Source organism: Drosophila simulans, chromosome 2R (genome assembly GCF_016746395.2).
Source record: "Drosophila simulans strain w501 chromosome 2R, Prin_Dsim_3.1, whole genome shotgun sequence".
NCBI lineage: Eukaryota > Metazoa > Arthropoda > Insecta > Diptera > Drosophilidae > Drosophila > Drosophila simulans.
In genome coordinates this window covers 3,777,280-3,796,741 of record NC_052521.2, presented here as the reverse complement: position 1 = coordinate 3,796,741, position 19,462 = coordinate 3,777,280, and the positions used below count along the sequence as shown (strand labels likewise).

Here is a 19,462-nt window from a genome sequence, read left to right as displayed (position 1 = left end):
ACGTTCGCGTTTTTTCAATTTTTATTTATTTATATTTTTTTGAAATGATCGCTTTTATTCAAGGTCATGAGTTTGTTACGGACACTTTTTCCGTAGCCCTGAGTATATAATGGTGAAATTGGGATCTCACCATATTTCTCATACGGCCTAATGACTAATTCTCATACTCATACAAATTTTAATTGGCGCCCTATTTTAAAAACTTAGTTAAGTTGGTAACGAACCAAACGAGTAAAACGTTCACATCGCAAAACCAATGAGGCCATTTTGCATGGGAACTAATTTATATATTTTAAATATTATTTCTTATAAATATAATATTTATAGCGGTCAAAGAAATTTTCTACCCAAATTCGTTATAATACTTCTTCTATGTCTAGTGTATATATCGGGATATATCCTTGCTCATAGAAGTATACATAAAATGTAGAAAATGTGTGCATATTGCCCACAAGGAATATAACATAGATCTTCTTAGGCCAAGATGTATGTAGCGGTAACTTAAAAATATGAAATTTGTTTTTAAAAATATGTATATTGCTGTTAGCCCAACATATTGTATTATAAACAGTGGCAATCTAGCCAGCGTAGATTTTACACGCAGATCTTGTTTGAAGCTTCTTTTAACGGTTTTAGCTCGATAACGGGATATTTATGTTCCAAATTCATAAAGTGTTTGTTTCAATCCACGGCTATCATGCAGTACCCGCTTTCCACCTTATACCTGTACTTCGTGCAGTATAAGGGTAAACTAGATATATGGCTAGAAAAGGATGTGTCAGGTAGGAGGAATCGTTTACCGCCTTATAAAGTAGATTACCCTGAACACCTGTCTGTCTGTCCAAATGAATGTAGAAATCTCGGGAACTATATCTCCGGAGTGCATCAAGCATGCAGATTGTAATAACACTACACAGCTTGTCTCTAAAATGATGTTACTTTAAAACTACATACTTCAGTATGTTCTTAAAATTCGTTGATTTAAATTTAAATTTTCATACGGCTATTAAGCTTTAATTAATCCTATCTGATTGATGTAAATGCAAAATGGGCTGGATAAGAATGTCAATTATTTATTAAATACTAAAAATGTAAATTCCTTAATTGGCAACCGTGTTAAACATAAGCCAGAACATATATTTTAATGAATGCAGACCGTGAGCACAAATCCCAAATTGAGTGTGAACTTGAACCTCCATCAAGATGCCTCCAAATTATTTCCGAAGGCGACAAGTTTAACGCAAAGAAAATGTACACCTAGTGAGGCGTTAGTTTTATATTCTTTGAGGAAAATATAAAAATTAGTATCAATAACAGCTTTCCATTATTATTAAAAAGTTTGAAGAACATTAAGTCTAACGAATTAGCATTGTGACATACACTTGATGTAAAGACATTTTTGTCATTTTTAAAATTTTTTTTTAAGCCTCTTCGACCTACTATGAAAAACGTACAATACTAAAAGTACATTTTATTAATTTGCTTTTATACGATTCTTAAAATTTTTCTAATTACTTTAGCACTCTCGTAAATTAAAAGTTCCATCAAAAATGTTACATTTTATACATATGTATATACATTGTATATATTAAGGAATTAAAAAATGTTGTTGGTTCTTAAACAGAAATAATAGTTTTTTGCAGCGTTTGAATCTTAGCCCCTAATCATAATACATGGAAATAATATGGTCACGTCCATCATGTCACGTTCGACATATCATTGCGTCTTGATTAAATGACTCGATTGACGTAATGTGTAACCAGTTCTGAACAGTTTATTATTTTTCTGAAATTAATTAATTGAAAACATAAATGGATTATGGGAAGATACTTATGTAGATGAAACCAATTAACTTTGTCCGGTCGTAGTAAAAATAAAGTTATATATAACTAGGTAGTATACTCGATGTCCATTTAATAATATTAAAAACAAGAGAGTCTGATACAGTCGACTTACCTGACTATCAGATACCCGCTACTCAGCTAGTAAGAATGCGAATGCGAAATTTCATTATTATAACCGATACTTGTACAGTAAAAGGGTATACTAGATTCGTTGAAAGCTGATCACGAACAACAATTTTTAATTTTGTTCTCATTTTATTGTCCAGTATCTATCGATATTAAAAAAAAATTATAAAATTTCGCATTTGCATTCACACTAGCTGAGTAACAGGTATCTGATATGAAATATGTCAAAATATCAAAACATTTTTCAAAAGTGGGGAGGTGGCAGTTTTCTCTGTTTGTGGGCGTTAGATTGGGCGTTGCAACATGAATCAACAAACTACCGCTCGGCTATTGATCCTGATCAAGAATATATACTTTATATGGACGGAAACGCTTCCGCCTTTTACATACTTCTCAACGAATCTAGTATACTTTACTCTACGAGTAACGGGTATAATAGGTTAGTTAGTTTAAACCTGTCAAATCAGTAAACAAAATTTTTTTCTCTAGCATCGCCGGCATGGAATTTGGCAAAGAATTTCTAAATATTTTGTTCCTCCTACAAGTCATCTACATTGTGCCGATTGGGATTGTATGTTTGTTGATCGTGGCGCTTCAGGTGACGGGCTATCACCTCAATGAATTTCTACTTGACTCCTATTTAAGCTACATACAGCAAGCCAGTTCGTACACTCCGCAATCTTGGGAAAGAGGGATCAACATAATGGTGTGCGTCCACGTCGTCATCCTATATGTGGTATTTCGGAAGAGGGAGCGTTTGAGGGTGCAGAATCTAGAGGATACCCGGCGCCAGTTTCAGATCGAGGATCTTTTTCGGTTGGAGACTGAGTTCGTGGAGCAGCTACGATCCCAAGGCATCGAACTGGAGGATTCCACATTGGATTCGAGCTGCGTATAAGCGTCTTGGCGTCGCATTCAGGAGCCAATCAAATATCTCGTTAATGCCGCCGCCTTGGACAATGTTAATGCTGTATTCATCGTATGAGCGTATATATAGATCGTCGCTTGATTGCCCAGAATTGAATTCAACATTTGTCCGCCGTGCGCTACACCTACACGGCTCAATTACCAGGCCGATCCAATATAATCCTCCTCGCCCGAGTTGAACGTGCTCGGCTGGCATTACTACACACAGCTTCTATACTATATGTACAGATATGTATTCGCGCACTGTGAGATAGTTCATTGTTTGGTTCTGCGCATGAGTATATTTTTATCGCGCACTGTGCCCCTTTCTTTCCACCACTTGTGGTGTGCACTTTTTACTGTTTGAAATAAATTGTAAATGATTTTTATTAAAATTTCCGCTTAAATTTTCAGCGGTAATACTGCGCTCTATTTGTATCTCTTCTATCTTTTTGTGATTTAAAAATTTCTTGCGGAAAACAAGTTTGCCGCGCTAATAAAATTATTTTTATGGTGCATAGTTTCGCGATCTTCTCATATCCCTGCGCACATGTCACAGATCATCACTAAATCTTTTATAAAACCTCACTCAGGCTTTTGTAGTGATGTCACAGGCCCTTTCTCAACCAAAGGCCAACTATTTAAGTTTGAATTTCCCTCTATATATTATAATATATAATAATATTATATGTATATATAATATATATTATAATATATATATAATATTTTATATATATAATATATGTAATAATAGTAATATATCGTAAATATTATATTGGGATCCCCAAAACTAGTTACTAGCGGACAGTTTTACAGTCACTGATGCCGAAATAATATCGGTATTCGTTGAATGAATAGGCTTCTTAAATTTTATGTAGTTCGGATAGAAATGCTGAAGGCACTTCACGGCAGTTTTCCAAGTATCTTTAATTTAAGGGATTGGCCCTGCCTGGAAACATTTTTGATTATTAAGTGACAACTTAAAATATTTTTTCAAGCCGTCAGCCCTACTCTGCAAGCGTTTCCAGACCGCGATCGGGATAAATTGTTTGGTTGACTCATGATGATCGGACTTATTCAGAAAACTTCACGTGAAAGTTATGCTTTGATTAAAAGCAAATGCATTTTAAATAAAAGGCCAACCATGCACCGTATACAGAAAAATCGTATCGTAAAATCGACCTGAGTAAATTCACCATTTTTATTTCCGACAATGCACAGAAGCGCACTTCCAGCGAAACGCATGTCCATCTGTTTTAGGGTCGCCCTCGTCTATAGTCGAGCCGAAATTCACCTGAACTCGCGGTGCTAATTTCCATAAAACTTTGCGCAGCCGCAGAAGAAAGTGGCGATTAATGAGCGAAAATGCGACCTTCAGACTGCAGCGGCGCACTGGTGGATGGAAACAGGTATACAAGGCAAAGGAGCGGCATAGATTTTCCCAAAAGTCCCGCCATCCGGTGCACTCACCTGAGAGAGCGTGATATATATGTATATATAGAGAGAGCGAGAGCGAGAGAAATTGAGAAGGAAAATCGGAGAGATCGAGCGCCTTGTAACAGGTGAGAGCTGAGCTGTAAGCCGAGCGCGGCGAGAGCGCCGAGCCTAACGTAAGACCTCATTCGTTACCGTTACGTGGTGCGAGGCGGTCATGTGCGCGGAACTTGTGTCTCTCCTTTCCAGGGACTAGCAAGAGTATTCAAGCAAGAATTTAAATCAAAGTTAATTTGTCAGTGGACAAAAGACGTCGGAAAAAACGCCGCACTGACCCATCGGTACGTCTCAAAGGTCACTGAATTCGAATTCGCTCTACCGCTCTACGTAAGTCGCAACGCAAGACGCGATCTGTGCAGCGAGATCCGAAGTCTGAGTGGATTCTCTCAGTTCGTGATACGGTCTCAAAGTCAGCGGTTGCCGGTCGCTCCGCCATCGCCATCGCCACCACATCCGTTTATCCGTTTCTTTCCTTTTCGATCCGTGCCCGCCAGGGGAAATAATTCGAAATACTATGGCCGAAGGCAGTGCAAACAGTGTGCAATCTTTAATAAATCACTAAGAAATTCTGTGAAAGGGGAATCACGCAGAGCCGAGTGCAATTGAAAGGCTCGCGTGTAAGTTGTAGGTCCATTGAAACGGCTGCAGAAGTCCACACACCACATACACCTGTAACACACCTGTCGGCGCACACAAATCTTTTGGATACAAAGTGAAGAAACTCTACAAGTCATTTCGGCGATACAAAGGTATGTGGAGATATTTACGCCTCGAACATTCCTTTCGGTTGCAGTGCAGATAATAGATGCGCAGATTTTTCTCGGGGTTGGTGGTGGCGTTCAGGGGATGAAATCGGCCTGATACGTTTCTGTTATTATTCTAGAAAGTGCGTAGTTCGAGAAAATACGCAGAGATTTTGGTTATTTTCGTAAACTTCCTTAAAAAACAATTAAAACATATATTACAGCCCAAAATCTTAACCCTTAATTCAGTATCATTGACGTGAAGTGCCCTATAGCATGCGATCTACTAGTATTAACTTTCGGTTCTCATTTAAAAAGGAGCTGCCCGTGATTATCCCATTGTGTGATTACATTAATTTGCAACAAAAGATGGTTTTTTTCCGAATTTTGTATGTGCTCACACATTATGAGCTTCAATAGAAGTAAAGTGGGCTCAGTAACTCATCGCTTTGTTGATGGAAAACAGTTCATTAGTGTCAGAAGCAAACTGGAAGCAAGCGGTGTTCTCAAAAACTTCATGGACAATTTAAGCTTTATTTCGTTGAGCAATTACAATCGCTTTTGGGGACCAAAATTTAAGTGTTGGTCTCTATTAGCATCAGCAATAAAATCTTATTGACGTTTTTTCCAAACAGCAAGTGCAATTGCAACAATAATTTGCCACTGCGGGCCAAGTCCAACTCGCTGGCTTTTTCATTTGCAATCCGGCTGTCGAGAAAGAAACTCAAAACTTTTGACAGGCAAATTAATGAAACTCGAATTGAGAGCGGCTACGATTACAGCGTACAATTAAAGTAACACACACCTGAGCAACAGAAAGTGGGGCGCGGATCGAAAATCCCCGATCAAAATAATCTGGAAAACGGCCAAGAAAATACACATGTACAAATATATATATATATATATGTACATATATGGAAATATCGTCATAAGGTGTTTGCATTTTCGTATTCGGATACAACGCGAAAGCAAGAGTGATTACATAAACTGAACTTTGGTGATCCGGTTTGTCGGATGGACATGGCGTTGGGTTGGGTACATAACGCAGGGAGTTTTTCGGCCCAGTTAATGAAAGTTCAAATTCGCGTCCAGAAAAGTAAACCGGTTGATTGGTTCATCCCCATCATCGATTTCCAGATGTCGGGTCCACTTATGCTCAAGGTTAATGCTGATATCGGCACTTTGCATTTCTTAACTGTGTACAGTTGCACGACTTGGTGGTCTTTGAGCCGGGAAATCTACAGGTAGATGGATTTTCCGTTGACTCAGCAGCAGGTAGTCGACAGCCAGTTTGAACTGGTTTTGCCAGGATTTCCTTTGTATTTGTGGGAAAAGGCTCAATACCGTGTCTGCGTGCCCAGCAGGACACTAATGTCAGTTTGATTGGTTTATTGTTTGTCGTTCACAGTTTTCAATTAGCAAATCCACAAGCTACTCATAATTAGCTGAAATTCAGGCGAACTATAATTGAGTGTTTGCTCAAATGATTAACGGCAAGCGAATGTTGTGAAAATGAGAAGCCCCATGCTGATATTTGGCCCAAAGTATTGTAAATTTTGCTAAGTGCCCGAGCAAGCTAATTATAGTTAAATAGCTAAATGGGCAGAAAAGGGAAGAGAGAGGCTCGGGGCATCTTGAAAGGAAAAGTTATCGCTGTCTCTGTCTCGGTTTTCTCTGAGAAACTCAGTTTGGTTTCAGTTCACAACTGGCATACGTATCCATATGTGTTGAACATATGATATGCGATCAGCCTTGCACTTTCTTTTTCTCTCTCATTGTCTTCGCCGCCATTTCTTCTCAGAGAGTGGGTTTTCCATTTTTTTGTCGCTCGCATTTTAGTGCCTTTGACGTCGCCAGTGTGTCAATTGGTTGATGCATCAACTCGCTGTTGATGGCCGGAAAAACTCTGTCATAATTAACTAATTTCCAAGGAAAGTAAGTCCAGACTAGTAAAAGTGAACGGGAAAGCGAACGTCATCTCTTTGCTCGATTAATGACATCAAAGGCGAGACGCTTTAAGAAAATACTTTAGATTATAGTTGCTCTAAGCTTGCAATGTATTTAATATTTGTTTTAAGCAGGGATCCGTGCAAAGCAAATCTTGAATGTGCAAAATACTTTTGTTTCTTACATGTTCGACTAATGATAACGAAATAGATATTGAAATAGATATAAAGACATCCGTACTATTTTCACCATTTTCCCACTGTACTCATCGGCTGGCTTAGCCAATTAAATTTGAACAAATCATTATATTGCTTGCATGGCTTTTAAAAACAAATCTAATGAACTAAAGGAAACTCAGGTACTTCGGGCTCCATTGCTCCACTGACCTAGAGATCTGAGACTCAAAGAAGTCACAAAAAATCCGACATCAAATCGTTTTCTTTATCAGCTCGCCAGGTAAATGGATAATTAATGCAAAGCAAACAAATCAAAAAGCTGAATTCAATTCGAGAGTCCGTGCCTGTGACTGTGTGTTTAAGCCAAGACTTTTATGTGCCAGTGTGACCCAGTTGCAGGCTGGGCGCATGCCCACCGACCCGTCCCGCTCTGGCCATCCACTCGGTGCGGTTAGTCAGCCAGTCAAGAGGCGCAGAAAAAGTAGAAAGTGAATTTTTATCTTGGCTTCTGCCTCAAGGCAGAACCTGGTATGCCCCACCACCTGGTAGGCCCTCTTCCTCCGCACCTTCATCGAATAAGCAGTCGAATACTGTTGAGGCTTTCAATGCTAAATGTTTCGCCACGGAGTAAACTAATTAAAATTCATTGCAAACCGTTGTGTGGCAACCAATTTCAATTGTAAGCGACCTTTTTTAAGCTGACAAATTGTGGCCAAAACACACGGTTTGGTGATATATGTATAAGTTATATGTGAATCGGCTTAAGCCGAGTTAGCACCGTAATTACATACACATAAATATTTTTGACGATATGTCCCTCCCACGCGCAAAGGTCATCAATCGCTGCTGTGTTCTACTTCAATGACTTGACCTAAATTAATGTTTGGCAAAACCCACCACAGACAAATACATTTTAACAAGAAATCATTTCGAAACCGAAAGACAACAGCAAGATATATTTAAATATTAATTAAAATTAATTTTGTAATTATTCGGCATTTATGCTTTGAGCTGCCGAAAATCGCAAAAGTGAAAGTTGTTGACTTGGTCAGAAAGAAAAACTCACCAAAAGCTTGCATGCGTTTTGCTCGCAATCAATTTTTGCGCTGCTCGTTATGGCCTCCACCTGTTTCTTCTTTTTCTGCCTGTAAATATGCATTATATAAATTGTTTCAGCAAAGCGACGACCGACACAACAAACACTTAAACGGGCTGGACAAAACCGGGAATTATGTAAGCCTGCCATCAAACAGTGTAGTCATCAACCAGCGCGGTGATGAAAATGTGTCGGAAAACTGGCAAAAATGCCAGTTGGCTGAGAACGAAACTGCAGGGCGAAAAAGATAACAGTAGATATGGAGAGAAAGGAACAATCCCGTCTACTTGACCCGAAAATGGTCTAGAGTTCTTTAAAACGCCATCAGTTTTAGAAATGCGACAGATACAAACAAAATGAACAGTAAGGAAGCCAAAAGAGCTAATAAAACGTCAAATGGTTCGGCACAGAAAGTAAAAACAACAAAACAAAAGACTGCAGAGACAAACTCATTTTGGTCATCAACTTTCTCGGGCCAAAACGTAAAAGCTTTTTGAAGCGCATTCCAATCTCATGCCAAACATTCGCCTTTTGTCGGGTATTAATAAAACTATATCCACACACAAAAATTAGGTTGGCAAAAGCAAAGAATCCGATTGACCTACAAATTATGTAAAAGCCGAAGCCAACAAAAAAAAAAAACACTCTTTCAGATGGCATATAACTTTCTGGGAGGGAAGTGCTTGGCACAAATCGGATGTTTTTGGCACGTATGCTAAACTTAGACCTAGATGGTGTTTGAATATTTAGTTTTACATGTTCGCTCTGTTACCAGCTTCAAAATGGTGCCTCTGAAATCGCTGTGAATAGACAACAACTAGAAGAAGAAATCATACTTTTTTGACCACATATAAGGCCAACAACAAGCTCGCAACTGACTTTAATAATAAGGAAAACGGCGGCTCATACGATTATGAAAACTAATGCGCCGGTGATTTGATTTCGGGCGATCCAGTCAACCCGAACTTGCGACATGCATTTGTAAAGATCATTAATGAATTTTGAAGCTATTGGTTATGCGAGCTTACTCATTTTGTACAAATTTATATTTAACTTTTGCATAACGGCTTCGGAGTTCGATGGGGCATTATGTGGAGATATTGTGTTAAAAGAGACGAAAGGAAACTCGCCCAAAATCAGTTTATACTGCATGCTACGTTTCCGACTTATTTCGAACCAATTAACACCAAAAAGCGTTTTCTCTAGTATCCAAACGCAAATATTGATGCACCAATACCGACTGAGCCCAGAAAACCTACGCGCGCTGAGAGGCTGGCGGTTGGCCGGGCGGTTTATTAAATCATTTTGACATAATGAACCGTTATGTCAACGGAGGGCCAGGTGCCTGAAGTCGGCGTTGGAGTCAATGCTGGACGCCCAGTCAGCGCTGTAACCTTGAGGCAGCTGCGTGACTCAATTTGGCGAGCGAAGAGCTCGACTTAGGCGCAGGCTGAGCTGCCATTGCTTGGCCATGTTGTAATCGCGGTGTTTACCGTACGAAAAGGCGAGCAAGATTGTTACAATGTGGTAAAAGTGCAGCGTCAGTTGTCGTTGAACCCCAGACTGAAAAATGGAAAGTAAACTGGTCTAAAACTTTACGTGTTGGCTGCTTAAAAAATCGAAGTTTTCGGTCTGCTGCTTAGCGTGCAACAAGCAAAGTAAATAACGGTGTTAGAGCACACAGATAAGACATAAAGGCAATTCAAGAGCAAATGCCTGTGCTTGGTTATGTCTCAGCTTCTTCTGATATTTTTCGGGTTCTATGAGTACTAATGGTTTCATATGTTTCTGTCATTCATCCATTTAGTGGCAAGAGTACAATACTCATTCGTTTCTACACATTGTTAATGTCTACACTAATAAAAATTAACCATAAATTCATGAAATGTTAGGCTTATACTTTTCAAAAATATATTCTAAAGATAAATATAAAATATTTATATGTTTAATAAAAATGTCTTTAATTTTATATATATAATTCTTAAATTGAGAAAAAAGTACATTTACGGGGAGTTACTAATAGTTTGGCGTGATATTCTCGTACCCTATAAATAATCAGACATTTACATATAGAAGTATTAAAAACAAGAAACCTCTTATTACGAATAAAAAAAATAATAGGAAGCTGCGCCCCCGGGTGGACTCGAACCACCAACCTTTCGGTTAACAGCCGAACGCGCTAACCAATTGCGCCACGGAGGCAGCTATCAGTCTGCGCGCACATTTTTTAGTGTATTGACCGTACAAATGACGCCGTTGCTGTTGTGAATTAAGCTGCTTAGCAGTTCTTATTAGAATTTATTTATTTTCCAATTTGATTTGTTCCTTGTTTTTGTTTGTGTTCTGAAATTGAGAAAATTTTTTTTTGGACTTACATGGCCTCCGTGGCGCAATTGGTTAGCGCGTTCGGCTGTTAACCGAAAGGTTGGTGGTTCGAGTCCACCCGGGGGCGACAAGCACTTTTTTTTATCCATCCATTTAGTTATCATTTTAATATATTGTTATTGCTTCAAAACGTTATTGTTGCGTACTTGAGTTCTTTAAGCGCGTTAATGAACATTATTGGGGTCCCTTGTCATTTTGTTTTTGTATTTTTGTTTTGTGGTTTAGTGCGATACAGATGAACAAGGGCATTTGCTGAGATTCGTTTAGGCAAACAGCAGCGAAGTAAGGCAACCAAAAACAATGCGTGTCTAAAGTTTAAGTTGAAGGTGTCGATGAACAAAGCCAAATAGACACGGCAACGAACACGCGGCACACTTGTCTGTCTGTTATTACACTGCAAAAAATTTAGTAAACTCAATGCTTTTAAGTTTAAAAAAAAAACATGGAAATATCGAACTTAACAATTATAGTTAATCTAAGAATTATAAACTGATAAAAAAAGGCAAGATATAATAAGATATTGTTTTTCAGATCGAATGTAGTATTTTAAAGTTATTTTACTGCTCCACTTTTCTGGAGATAAATACATACAAATAGATACACTTGGCCATACTAAAAATATAATAGAGACTTCCATCTTGATTTTGCAATTTGTCTTTTCACCTTCGCTAGGCATGCACGCGATTTCAGAATTTTGTATATGATATTGGGCAATGCGATCTTTAACGATTTTATGACTCCAGTCTGACCCAATCCATTTTGTTCATTTGTCTTTTCAGATGCCGTGTGGTATTTCGTGTGTCGATAAGACACTGAATAAATCGTTTTACCATCTGGGAATATGCATAGCCAAACATCCTGGATATTTTATTATCATTCCTGTGCTGCTGACGCTGCTCTGCATGACTGGGTAAGTGAACCGGTGAAAGTGATCCGATGATATAGCTAAATTTCAATACGAACATTACAGTTACCAGCAGCTGAAGTACCAAATTGATCCCGAGTATTTATTCTCGCCGATTGCGGGGGAGGGAAAGACTGAGCGTGCCATCGTTGAGCAATACTTCAAAGTGAATTACACGCACCGCTTTAACGTCGGACGCATTACGAGGCCCGGTAAGTGATGGCAAAAGCGAGGACTTCGTGACTACTGTGGCAACCATCGGCCAAGTAAAACTATCTTCAACTCACGTCGAACCATTAAATGCTTACAAACTTTTCACCCTGTCGAATAAGGCTGTGTTACGGCTTTCTAAGGTTTAGCTGTGTACCTTTGTTCCGCCTGCACTGACATTTAACTCAAATGTGCAATAAATAATTTCAGCACGGGGTTGAGATGGAGACATAATATCTTAGCTTTATTGAGGTCTTGAACTCGGCTCCGTTTTACAGGCTATTAACTTCGCTAAATGGATTATTGGGCAAAACACAAACACCACCGCAATGCAACAATACTACGAGCAGTCAAAACATTAGCAATAATTGCAACTACAACAATGTCAAAAGCTAAATCTAGCAGAGTACCGCATAATTACCAAATAATATACCGTCGTCAAACCATAGGAACAGCATACAAACTTAGGAATACCCGAAATTTTTTGGAAGAACCATATGTTTCAGACTTAGAGCGATCTTATAACGCTATTCTTTTTATGCTAGTCTATTTTGCATTTTTGTTTAGTTTTGATTTTTTGTGGGGCTGTACTCAGTTGAAAGTCGAGATGTGCACTGAATACGCGGACTTTGTTTTTAGAAATGCAAATTGTGAATTGAATAGGTGCAGTAGCATCTTTACATAACCCAAAACATTTGCATAAGCTAGGCTTCGCAATATAAATTTGTAAGCCGCTTTTAATTGCTTGTTGCAAAAAATTTGGCAATTCGGACATTGCTTAGCGTGAATATGGGGAAAATGTGTGCTCTTGGAAAAAATAGCCACGAAATCAAATAAAGTTGGATTGTTAAAGTTGCAAGGGAAAGCCTAGAAGTAAGCTTCTCCAAAAGAGCACTTGCAATTGTTATTTCAATAACATTAGCCTCATTCTGCAAGAATGCTCTCGATGCGCACTGAGAAGTTATCGGATGGAAACGCATGCAGATCTGCGGATCTGGTCGAGAACGCCAGTGTGGAAAACTGTTATAAATGGTATCTACATATGTATATCTCTTGGAGTTGCGCGCTCCCATTCGGCGCATCATTGAACTTTGTTTGGACATTCGTCTGCCAATAGGCAGCAAAGATACAAAAACCCGTCGAGTGGAGTGTGGAGGCCACAAGCGACCTGTGTGTAGATACACATGCACGCGCTTGCTGTTGGTGCTCAACGGAATTATATAGACCGCATTTAGTCGGTTACGACCAGTTAGCCACAAAGCTTAGTGCGCCGCTTCGATTGCACTTTGGCCAAATGTGCCACAAGAGGCGCGCCAGCTGCAACTTTCCCCTGTCTTTTGGAAATTCGTTTATGGAGCGCAACAGAGGAAAAATTTGAATTAAAAAAATTATTAAATTGCTCGCTTTACTGCTGATGTAAAGACTGATGTATCCGATAAATATCGAGCAAAACGTAACTTCCTTTGTTACACTTTTTGGGGGATCCAGTTGCCGGAAGAAAAAGATTTCCGTATGTGTATTTCCCATATAATAATCAATCTGCTCTTCTGCAACGAGGTATTTTTATGGTCTAGTTATTAGAATTTAGAGCCGTTCTCCTCTTGGGGTTTCAGCACCACCAACTGATTTCGGCACCAATATAGTTAAAAATAGTTATAGAGTAAACGGGTATACGAGATTTTGTTGAACAGTATGAATCAAAATGGAGGAAGCGTTTCCGACCATATACATACATACATATATTCTTGATCAGGATCTGGGAATGTTTGTCCGTCCGCCTGTCCGTATGTACGTACATATGTACATGTACGTACGTCGAGAGAACCCTCGCTGCTCATTCTTCTAAACTTTCTATTCATCGTTTGGTATGCAACCCTGTAAGTTTTCGCGATAATCATTTCAATGACGTGGATCTTTTCGAACTTTTTACACACTTGTTTCCTCAATTATTTACGAAAATTATAAAAGCTCCTCTTTTATCTGGGATGCAATGGGGGTTGCCATTGTTTAATTTTTTAAGTCATTCGTAACAAAGAATCACTGTACAACGTGATTGGCTTTCTGATGGCATATAATGTTTTAACAGCTTCAAGTTCATTCACAAATTATTTTAAGGCCAGGAATCCAATTTTTGATACCCTTTATTTGCGTTCGACTTTATTTTAAATTAGTTTACATTTATTGATAGTTATTTTATTTGACCGTTAGAAAGTTGCTTTAACCTGAAATTTTAATTTATATATATGAATTAACTACTACGTGCGTTCGTGAAGACCGGCAACTTTTCCAATTCTTTAAGGTACTTAGTTTGATGTACCTAATATGCATTTTCTAACAATATTGTGACGCAAGTACACGAGGCTGCCTTTGTTGTGGCGCATTAAATAAAAATATCGATTGTGATAATCGGGCAATATCAAGTGGAAGTGAGATCAACGGGCAAACAGAAACACGAATGAAATACGCAAAATAATCCAAAGATATTCAATTCAAATTATTGTCACGTAGTGGCGTGTGGGTAACAGCAGCAAACACATTAGCCTTCAAGCCTCTGTCCAAAAAGCCAGCTGTTGTCTGGAGATTTAGTCATGGTCACCGTAGCTAATGTAGGATCTATGTGCCTTTCTAGGTCGCTTCGGGCGAGTCATTGTGATAACGAAGGATGGCGACGAAAATATGATCCGCCGCGAGGTGTTCCAGGAGCTGCGGCAGCTGGACAACATCATCCAAAATGCTACAACCACCTATGATGGTGATACCTATACGTACAAGGACAACTGTGCTCGCTGGGAGAACGAGTGCTTCGAGAACGATATCCTCAATTTGGATGCGCTGATGGATGATGTAAGTACCACCACCAGTCACATTATTCACAATTTTAATCGGTAAACTACGAATTAAGCTTAATATTTGATATTTATTGTATTTCGATTTAGAAAAACATTCGGTTGGGCGGGAGGTGTGGCCGTGGGACCCGTGCGAAAATAAAAAAAAAAAAAAACATTTTATAACTTTATTTGTTTTGCATTCTCTGGTTTCAGATTGAAGCGGGTCAACTGAATTTGACATTTCCTTTCATGTTTAATCCAGTCACGTGGGATGCGCACTTGTTTCCTGTCTTTTTTGGCGGCACCAAGCTGACCGAGGACAATTATGTGATCAGTGTTCCGGCCATTCAGTTGGTGTATTTCGTCACCGCAGACACCAAAAGGCAGGATGCCAAGTGAGTACCAAGATAACCTACAGATTTATTCGGAACAAAAACTAATGCGGTCTTATTAGGGGTGCCGAGTGGGAGGAGACTTTCCTGCGGGTGGTTGGCAACGCAGAGAATTCGGGACAGTTCAAGCACATCTCGGTCTCATATTTCGCCTCCCGCACGTTGGACCACGAGCTCGAGAAGAACACGAAGACTGTGGTGCCCTACTTCAGCTCAACGTTTCTGCTGATGGGTCTGTTTAGGTAAGTGCCTGCAAATGTGGCTTACAACATTATCTTATAACATTATTACATCTGAATTTCCAGCATCATCACCTGCATGATGGGTGATTCAGTTCGCTCGAAACCCTTCCTGGGGCTCATGGGCAACGTCTCGGCCATTATGGCCACCCTGGCCGCTTTTGGCCTGGCTATGTACTGCGGCATTGAGTTCATTGGCATCAATCTCGCTGCTCCCTTCCTGATGATCGGTTCGTTAGATAAAAGATACAGTTTGCGAACGACTTTCTTGACTACTTGTTAATCCATTTCACAGGCATTGGCATCGACGACACTTTTGTAATGCTGGCGGGTTGGCGGCGCACCAAGGCCAAAATGCCGGTCGCGGAGCGAATGGGTCTTATGATGTCCGAGGCGGCTGTGTCGATCACCATCACCTCGGTGACCGACTTCATTTCGTTCCTGATCGGCATTATTAGCCCCTTCCGATCGGTCAGGATCTTCTGCACGTACTCGGTGTTCGCCGTTTGCTTCACGTTCCTGTGGCACATCACTTTCTTCGCCGCCTGCATGGCCATTTCGGGCTACAGGGAGCGAAAGAATTTGCATTCCATTTTCGGCTGCCGTGTACAGCCAATGTCTGTTGCAATCAAAGGTGAGTAAACTGCTGTGATTGTGATTGTACCTATTGTTGTTTTGCAAGCACGTTGCTGTGGTGACTGAGCTTTGTTATCATTCATTTTAAATTTTCTTCATAAAAAGTAATGTTAATTATTAAGATCATTCTATTTGATTGTGTAGAGCAGGTTGCATAATTTGGTCTCAGACTCAACTTTTTTCTCAGCCCATCATTGTTTGAAAGTATTTAAAAAATATGTTTGTAATTGCTAAATTACATAATTGGGGCGGAACTGGTCACTAATGACATTATAAAGATTAAATTGTTTGCCCCACTCTAAGCTGTTTTTGGAGTGTATGTGCTGCAAGGTCTAGTTAATACCACAACCGGATCGAAGTAATCTTATTTTAGATGTCTTAGCACCACAGCTGCAACATGAACTTGATCATGAGACAGAAACAACTAGAAAAGCCACTGTCTGAGCAAGTGCTGGCGACAATTGAGGCCAATGGGAACTAGTCTCACAACTCTTCATTCTATCATTTTGCTTGGCTCCGCAGAAAAGCGCAACTTCCTCTACAAAGCGATCATGGCTGGTGGCATAGACGCTAACGATCCCGACAATCCCATCGACAACAAGGACCACATGCTGATGGCGTTCTTCAAGGACAAGATGGCTGCAGTAATCAACAACAAGTGGTGCAAGGCGATCATCATTCTGGCCTTTGCAAGCTATTTAGTTGGCGCCTGCTACGGAATCACCCAAATAAAGGAGGGTCTCGAACGACGAAAGCTCTCCCGGGAAGACTCCTACTCGGTGGAGTTCTTTGATCGCGAGGACGACTACTATCGCGAGTTCCCATACAGAATGCAGGTGGGTGTTGTAACAGGGCAAATAAGAAATAGATTTTTATTAATGCTTCCGTTTTTCTTTTTCAAATGTGACAGGTAATTATTGCTGGCCCGTTAAACTACTCGGATCCTCTAGTGCAGGAGCAAGTGGAGAACCTGACCAGCACCCTGGAACATACCTCGTACGTAACCTCTAGGCGCTACACAGAGTCCTGGCTACGCTCGTTCCTCTCATTCTTGGAGCGCAACAATGAGCTCCTTAATGTTACCGTGGACGACGAGCAAACATTCATTGATGCCGTGAAGGAGCACTGGCTGTTCCCTGGTAATCCCTTCTCCCTGGATGTGCGCTTCAACGAGGACGAAACCCAAATTATTGCCTCGCGGTTTCTCATTCAAGCGGTCAACATCACAGATACCAATCACGAAAAAGAGATGGTTCGGGATCTGCGACAGATCTGCAAGGACTCTCCGCTGAATGCCTCGATATTCCATCCATATTTCGTGTTCTTTGATCAGTTCGAATTGGTGAGACCGGTTTCACTCCAGGCAATGGTGATCGGAGCCATCATCATGATGATCATCTCCTTTGTTTTTATCCCTAATATACTTTGCTCCTTGTGGGTGGCCTTCTCGGTCATCTCAATAGAGCTGGGCGTTGCAGGATACATGGCCTTGTGGGACGTTAACCTGGACTCCATTTCGATGATCAATTTGATCATGTGTATTGGCTTCTCAGTGGACTTCACCGCTCACATCTGCTACACATACATGTCCTCGAAAAAGCGCAGTCCCAAGGCACGAGTCCGAGAAGCGCTGCACTCCCTGGGTCTGCCAATTATCCAGGGCTCCAGCTCAACCATTCTGGGCATTGTGGCCCTTCTGCTGGCCCAGAGCTACATCTTCCTGGTCTTCTTCAAGATGGTGTTTTTGGTGATTTTCTTCGGCGCCATGCACGGCCTTTTCCTGCTGCCTGTGCTACTTTCGCTCTTCGGACCCGGATCTTGTCTTACCTGGACGGGAAAGGACGATGGTAGCGACGCAGAGGTAGACGAGGGCCTGGACGACCGTCAGCTGGAAAAGCCCTTTTCACAGTCGTATTACATGCAATACCCTAGCATTGGCATCAACGGCCCATATGGCTCGAAAGGCTTCCTGGGAGCCCCGTACAAGGCCTACGGTGTGGACGAGAAGGATCTAGGACTGGGCACCTCTGGTGAGGACTCGTCGGAGAGCAGCTCAAGCCGATCGCAGCACCGGCAGCAGGCAGCCGCCACAGAGGAGGAGGTTGTGGTACGTGAGTCTCCGACGCGGAGGTACGACGACGGCTGGCGTCGCTCCTCCTACCAGAACATTTATGGACAGGGAGCAGCACAGTTTCAGGCCCAACCCGATCTGTACGGCAAGCAGGTTTCGGCAACCGAGTGGCGCCAGCGTTTGGATTCCCACGAGCAGCAGCAGCGCCAGCGGCAGCGGAGAAGTCCGTTTGAAAACTACCGCCAGGATGTGGAGATTGACATGCAGAGGGCGCGACGTAACTCGCACGGCGACGTTATCGATCTGCATGGAACACCCAACTCCTCCGTTGAGGAGCGATTTCGACGACGGGGAGAGCCCTTCAGTGCGGAAAGTGGGGACGACAGCAGCTACCGTCATCAACAGATAATGGCTATGCCAGCCGCTGGATCCGCTCCTTCAGCTAAGCGGTATCACCGACGACGATCCTCAGAGGATTCGACCAGCCGACACCAGCGATGGCCGGCAAACATCGAGGAGCGGAGGGCACGACGCGCTCACTCGCCTGCCCACAACCGCCCAGAGACTGCCTTGACCAGCTACGCCTACCGCTCCTCCTCGCACCATAATCTTTACCAGCCGAACGGGAAGTCTTCGAAGTATCCGCCCACTTACCAGTATGGCGACTACTACCATTGAGTGAAAAATGCGAAAGTTGAAATGTGACAGGAAAATTCCTTATATTTATAGAGTGTTCTGTGGGACAGCCTTTAAACAAATTACTAGCAAAGTAAAGAGCATTACAAACCCTTTAAATGAATGATCAAAATCGGTATGGATTCTCAAGCTACAAGTATTTTAACTACCCCGTTAATCAGTCGATTTTATTTTACGAACCAAATAAGTTGAAGCTTAAATGTCCTATTTTGACCACTCAAAAATGTGTTAATATCGCCTGTAGAACATATAAAAGAATTTTGATTGTTTAGTTTGTTGTACCTACTGCAATTTTAATCGAGGTATATAGGGACTTGACGACACAGAGCAAACTTTCTTGTCAACCATATTTAAGTTAGGCCTTTTGAACAAATCACAGCTATTTCAGTCACTTTTTTTATACTTGCCCGCAATTTAATGACACAACACGAGCATTTCATCGATAAGAGCTCAGAGAACTTAAAATACCAACTACACATTAACATACCTCTAGTTACATGTATGCTATTTGAGTCAGACTTTGGGATTCCCATATCAGTTTTCATTAAAAATAGTTTAGATTTAATAACATTTTGTATAGCAAAAGAAACCATAAGTAAATATTTAAAAACTATTACCTGATAAGAATGGCCGCCGCAGCAAGGACGGCTTGGCTACCTAGCGCTTATACGCATTTGGGACAAGTTTGTACAATTGTTTACACTTTTTTCTATTTAATAAAAATTTTATATTTTCCTAGAAATAACGTGTCAGCTTAATGTTTGTTGGG

At 40.8% G+C, this 19,462-nt stretch overlaps 2 protein-coding genes and 2 non-coding genes across 5 annotated transcripts; 3 read left to right on the top strand and 1 right to left on the bottom strand.

Moving 5' to 3' along the window:
- Window positions 1-2,393: 2,393 nt before the first annotated feature.
- On the top strand, window positions 2,394-3,308 carry LOC6733215. Of its 2 annotated transcripts, XM_044922601.1 has the most exons (2): window positions 2,394-2,568; window positions 2,626-3,308. In XM_044922601.1, exons 1-2 carry the CDS (start codon window positions 2,470-2,472, stop codon window positions 2,866-2,868), a joined length of 342 nt encoding a protein of 113 aa, XP_044778536.1. In that variant the 5' UTR covers window positions 2,394-2,469; the 3' UTR covers window positions 2,869-3,308. The 2 variants fall into 2 exon arrangements, with proteins under 2 accessions (XP_044778536.1, XP_002080278.1); XM_002080242.4 differs by having other exon boundaries at window positions 2,400-3,308.
- A 1,167-nt stretch (window positions 3,309-4,475) lies between these two features.
- Window positions 4,476-19,435, top strand: LOC6733213 (patched domain-containing protein 3). Its single transcript, XM_016167459.3, has 10 exons — window positions 4,476-5,119; window positions 11,497-11,627; window positions 11,688-11,833; window positions 14,461-14,675; window positions 14,873-15,054; window positions 15,114-15,293; window positions 15,357-15,520; window positions 15,586-15,924; window positions 16,449-16,762; window positions 16,837-19,435. Exons 2-10 carry the CDS (start codon window positions 11,497-11,499, stop codon window positions 18,673-18,675), a joined length of 3,510 nt encoding a protein of 1,169 aa, XP_016026089.1. The 5' UTR covers window positions 4,476-5,119; the 3' UTR covers window positions 18,676-19,435.
- Window positions 10,461-10,534, bottom strand: Trnan-guu. Its single transcript has one exon. It is a non-coding gene; the product is annotated as a tRNA-Asn (tRNA).
- Trnan-guu lies at window positions 10,711-10,784 on the top strand. The gene has a single exon. It is a non-coding gene; the product is annotated as a tRNA-Asn (tRNA).
- Window positions 19,436-19,462: the final 27 nt, after the last annotated feature.

Bases quoted from the DNA above. Each gene is read 5' to 3' on its own strand.
- LOC6733213 (XM_016167459.3), top strand. From the start codon at position 11,497: ATGCCGTGTGGTATTTCGTGTGTCGATAAGACACTGAATAAATCGTTT. The intron at 11,628-11,687 runs GTAAGTGAACCG...CGAACATTACAG, and splicing joins ACGCTGCTCTGCATGACTGG to TTACCAGCAGCTGAAGTACC. The intron at 16,763-16,836 runs GTGGGTGTTGTA...CAAATGTGACAG, and splicing joins AGTTCCCATACAGAATGCAG to GTAATTATTGCTGGCCCGTT.
- LOC6733215 (XM_002080242.4), top strand. From the start codon at position 2,470: ATGGAATTTGGCAAAGAATTTCTAAATATTTTGTTCCTCCTACAAGTC.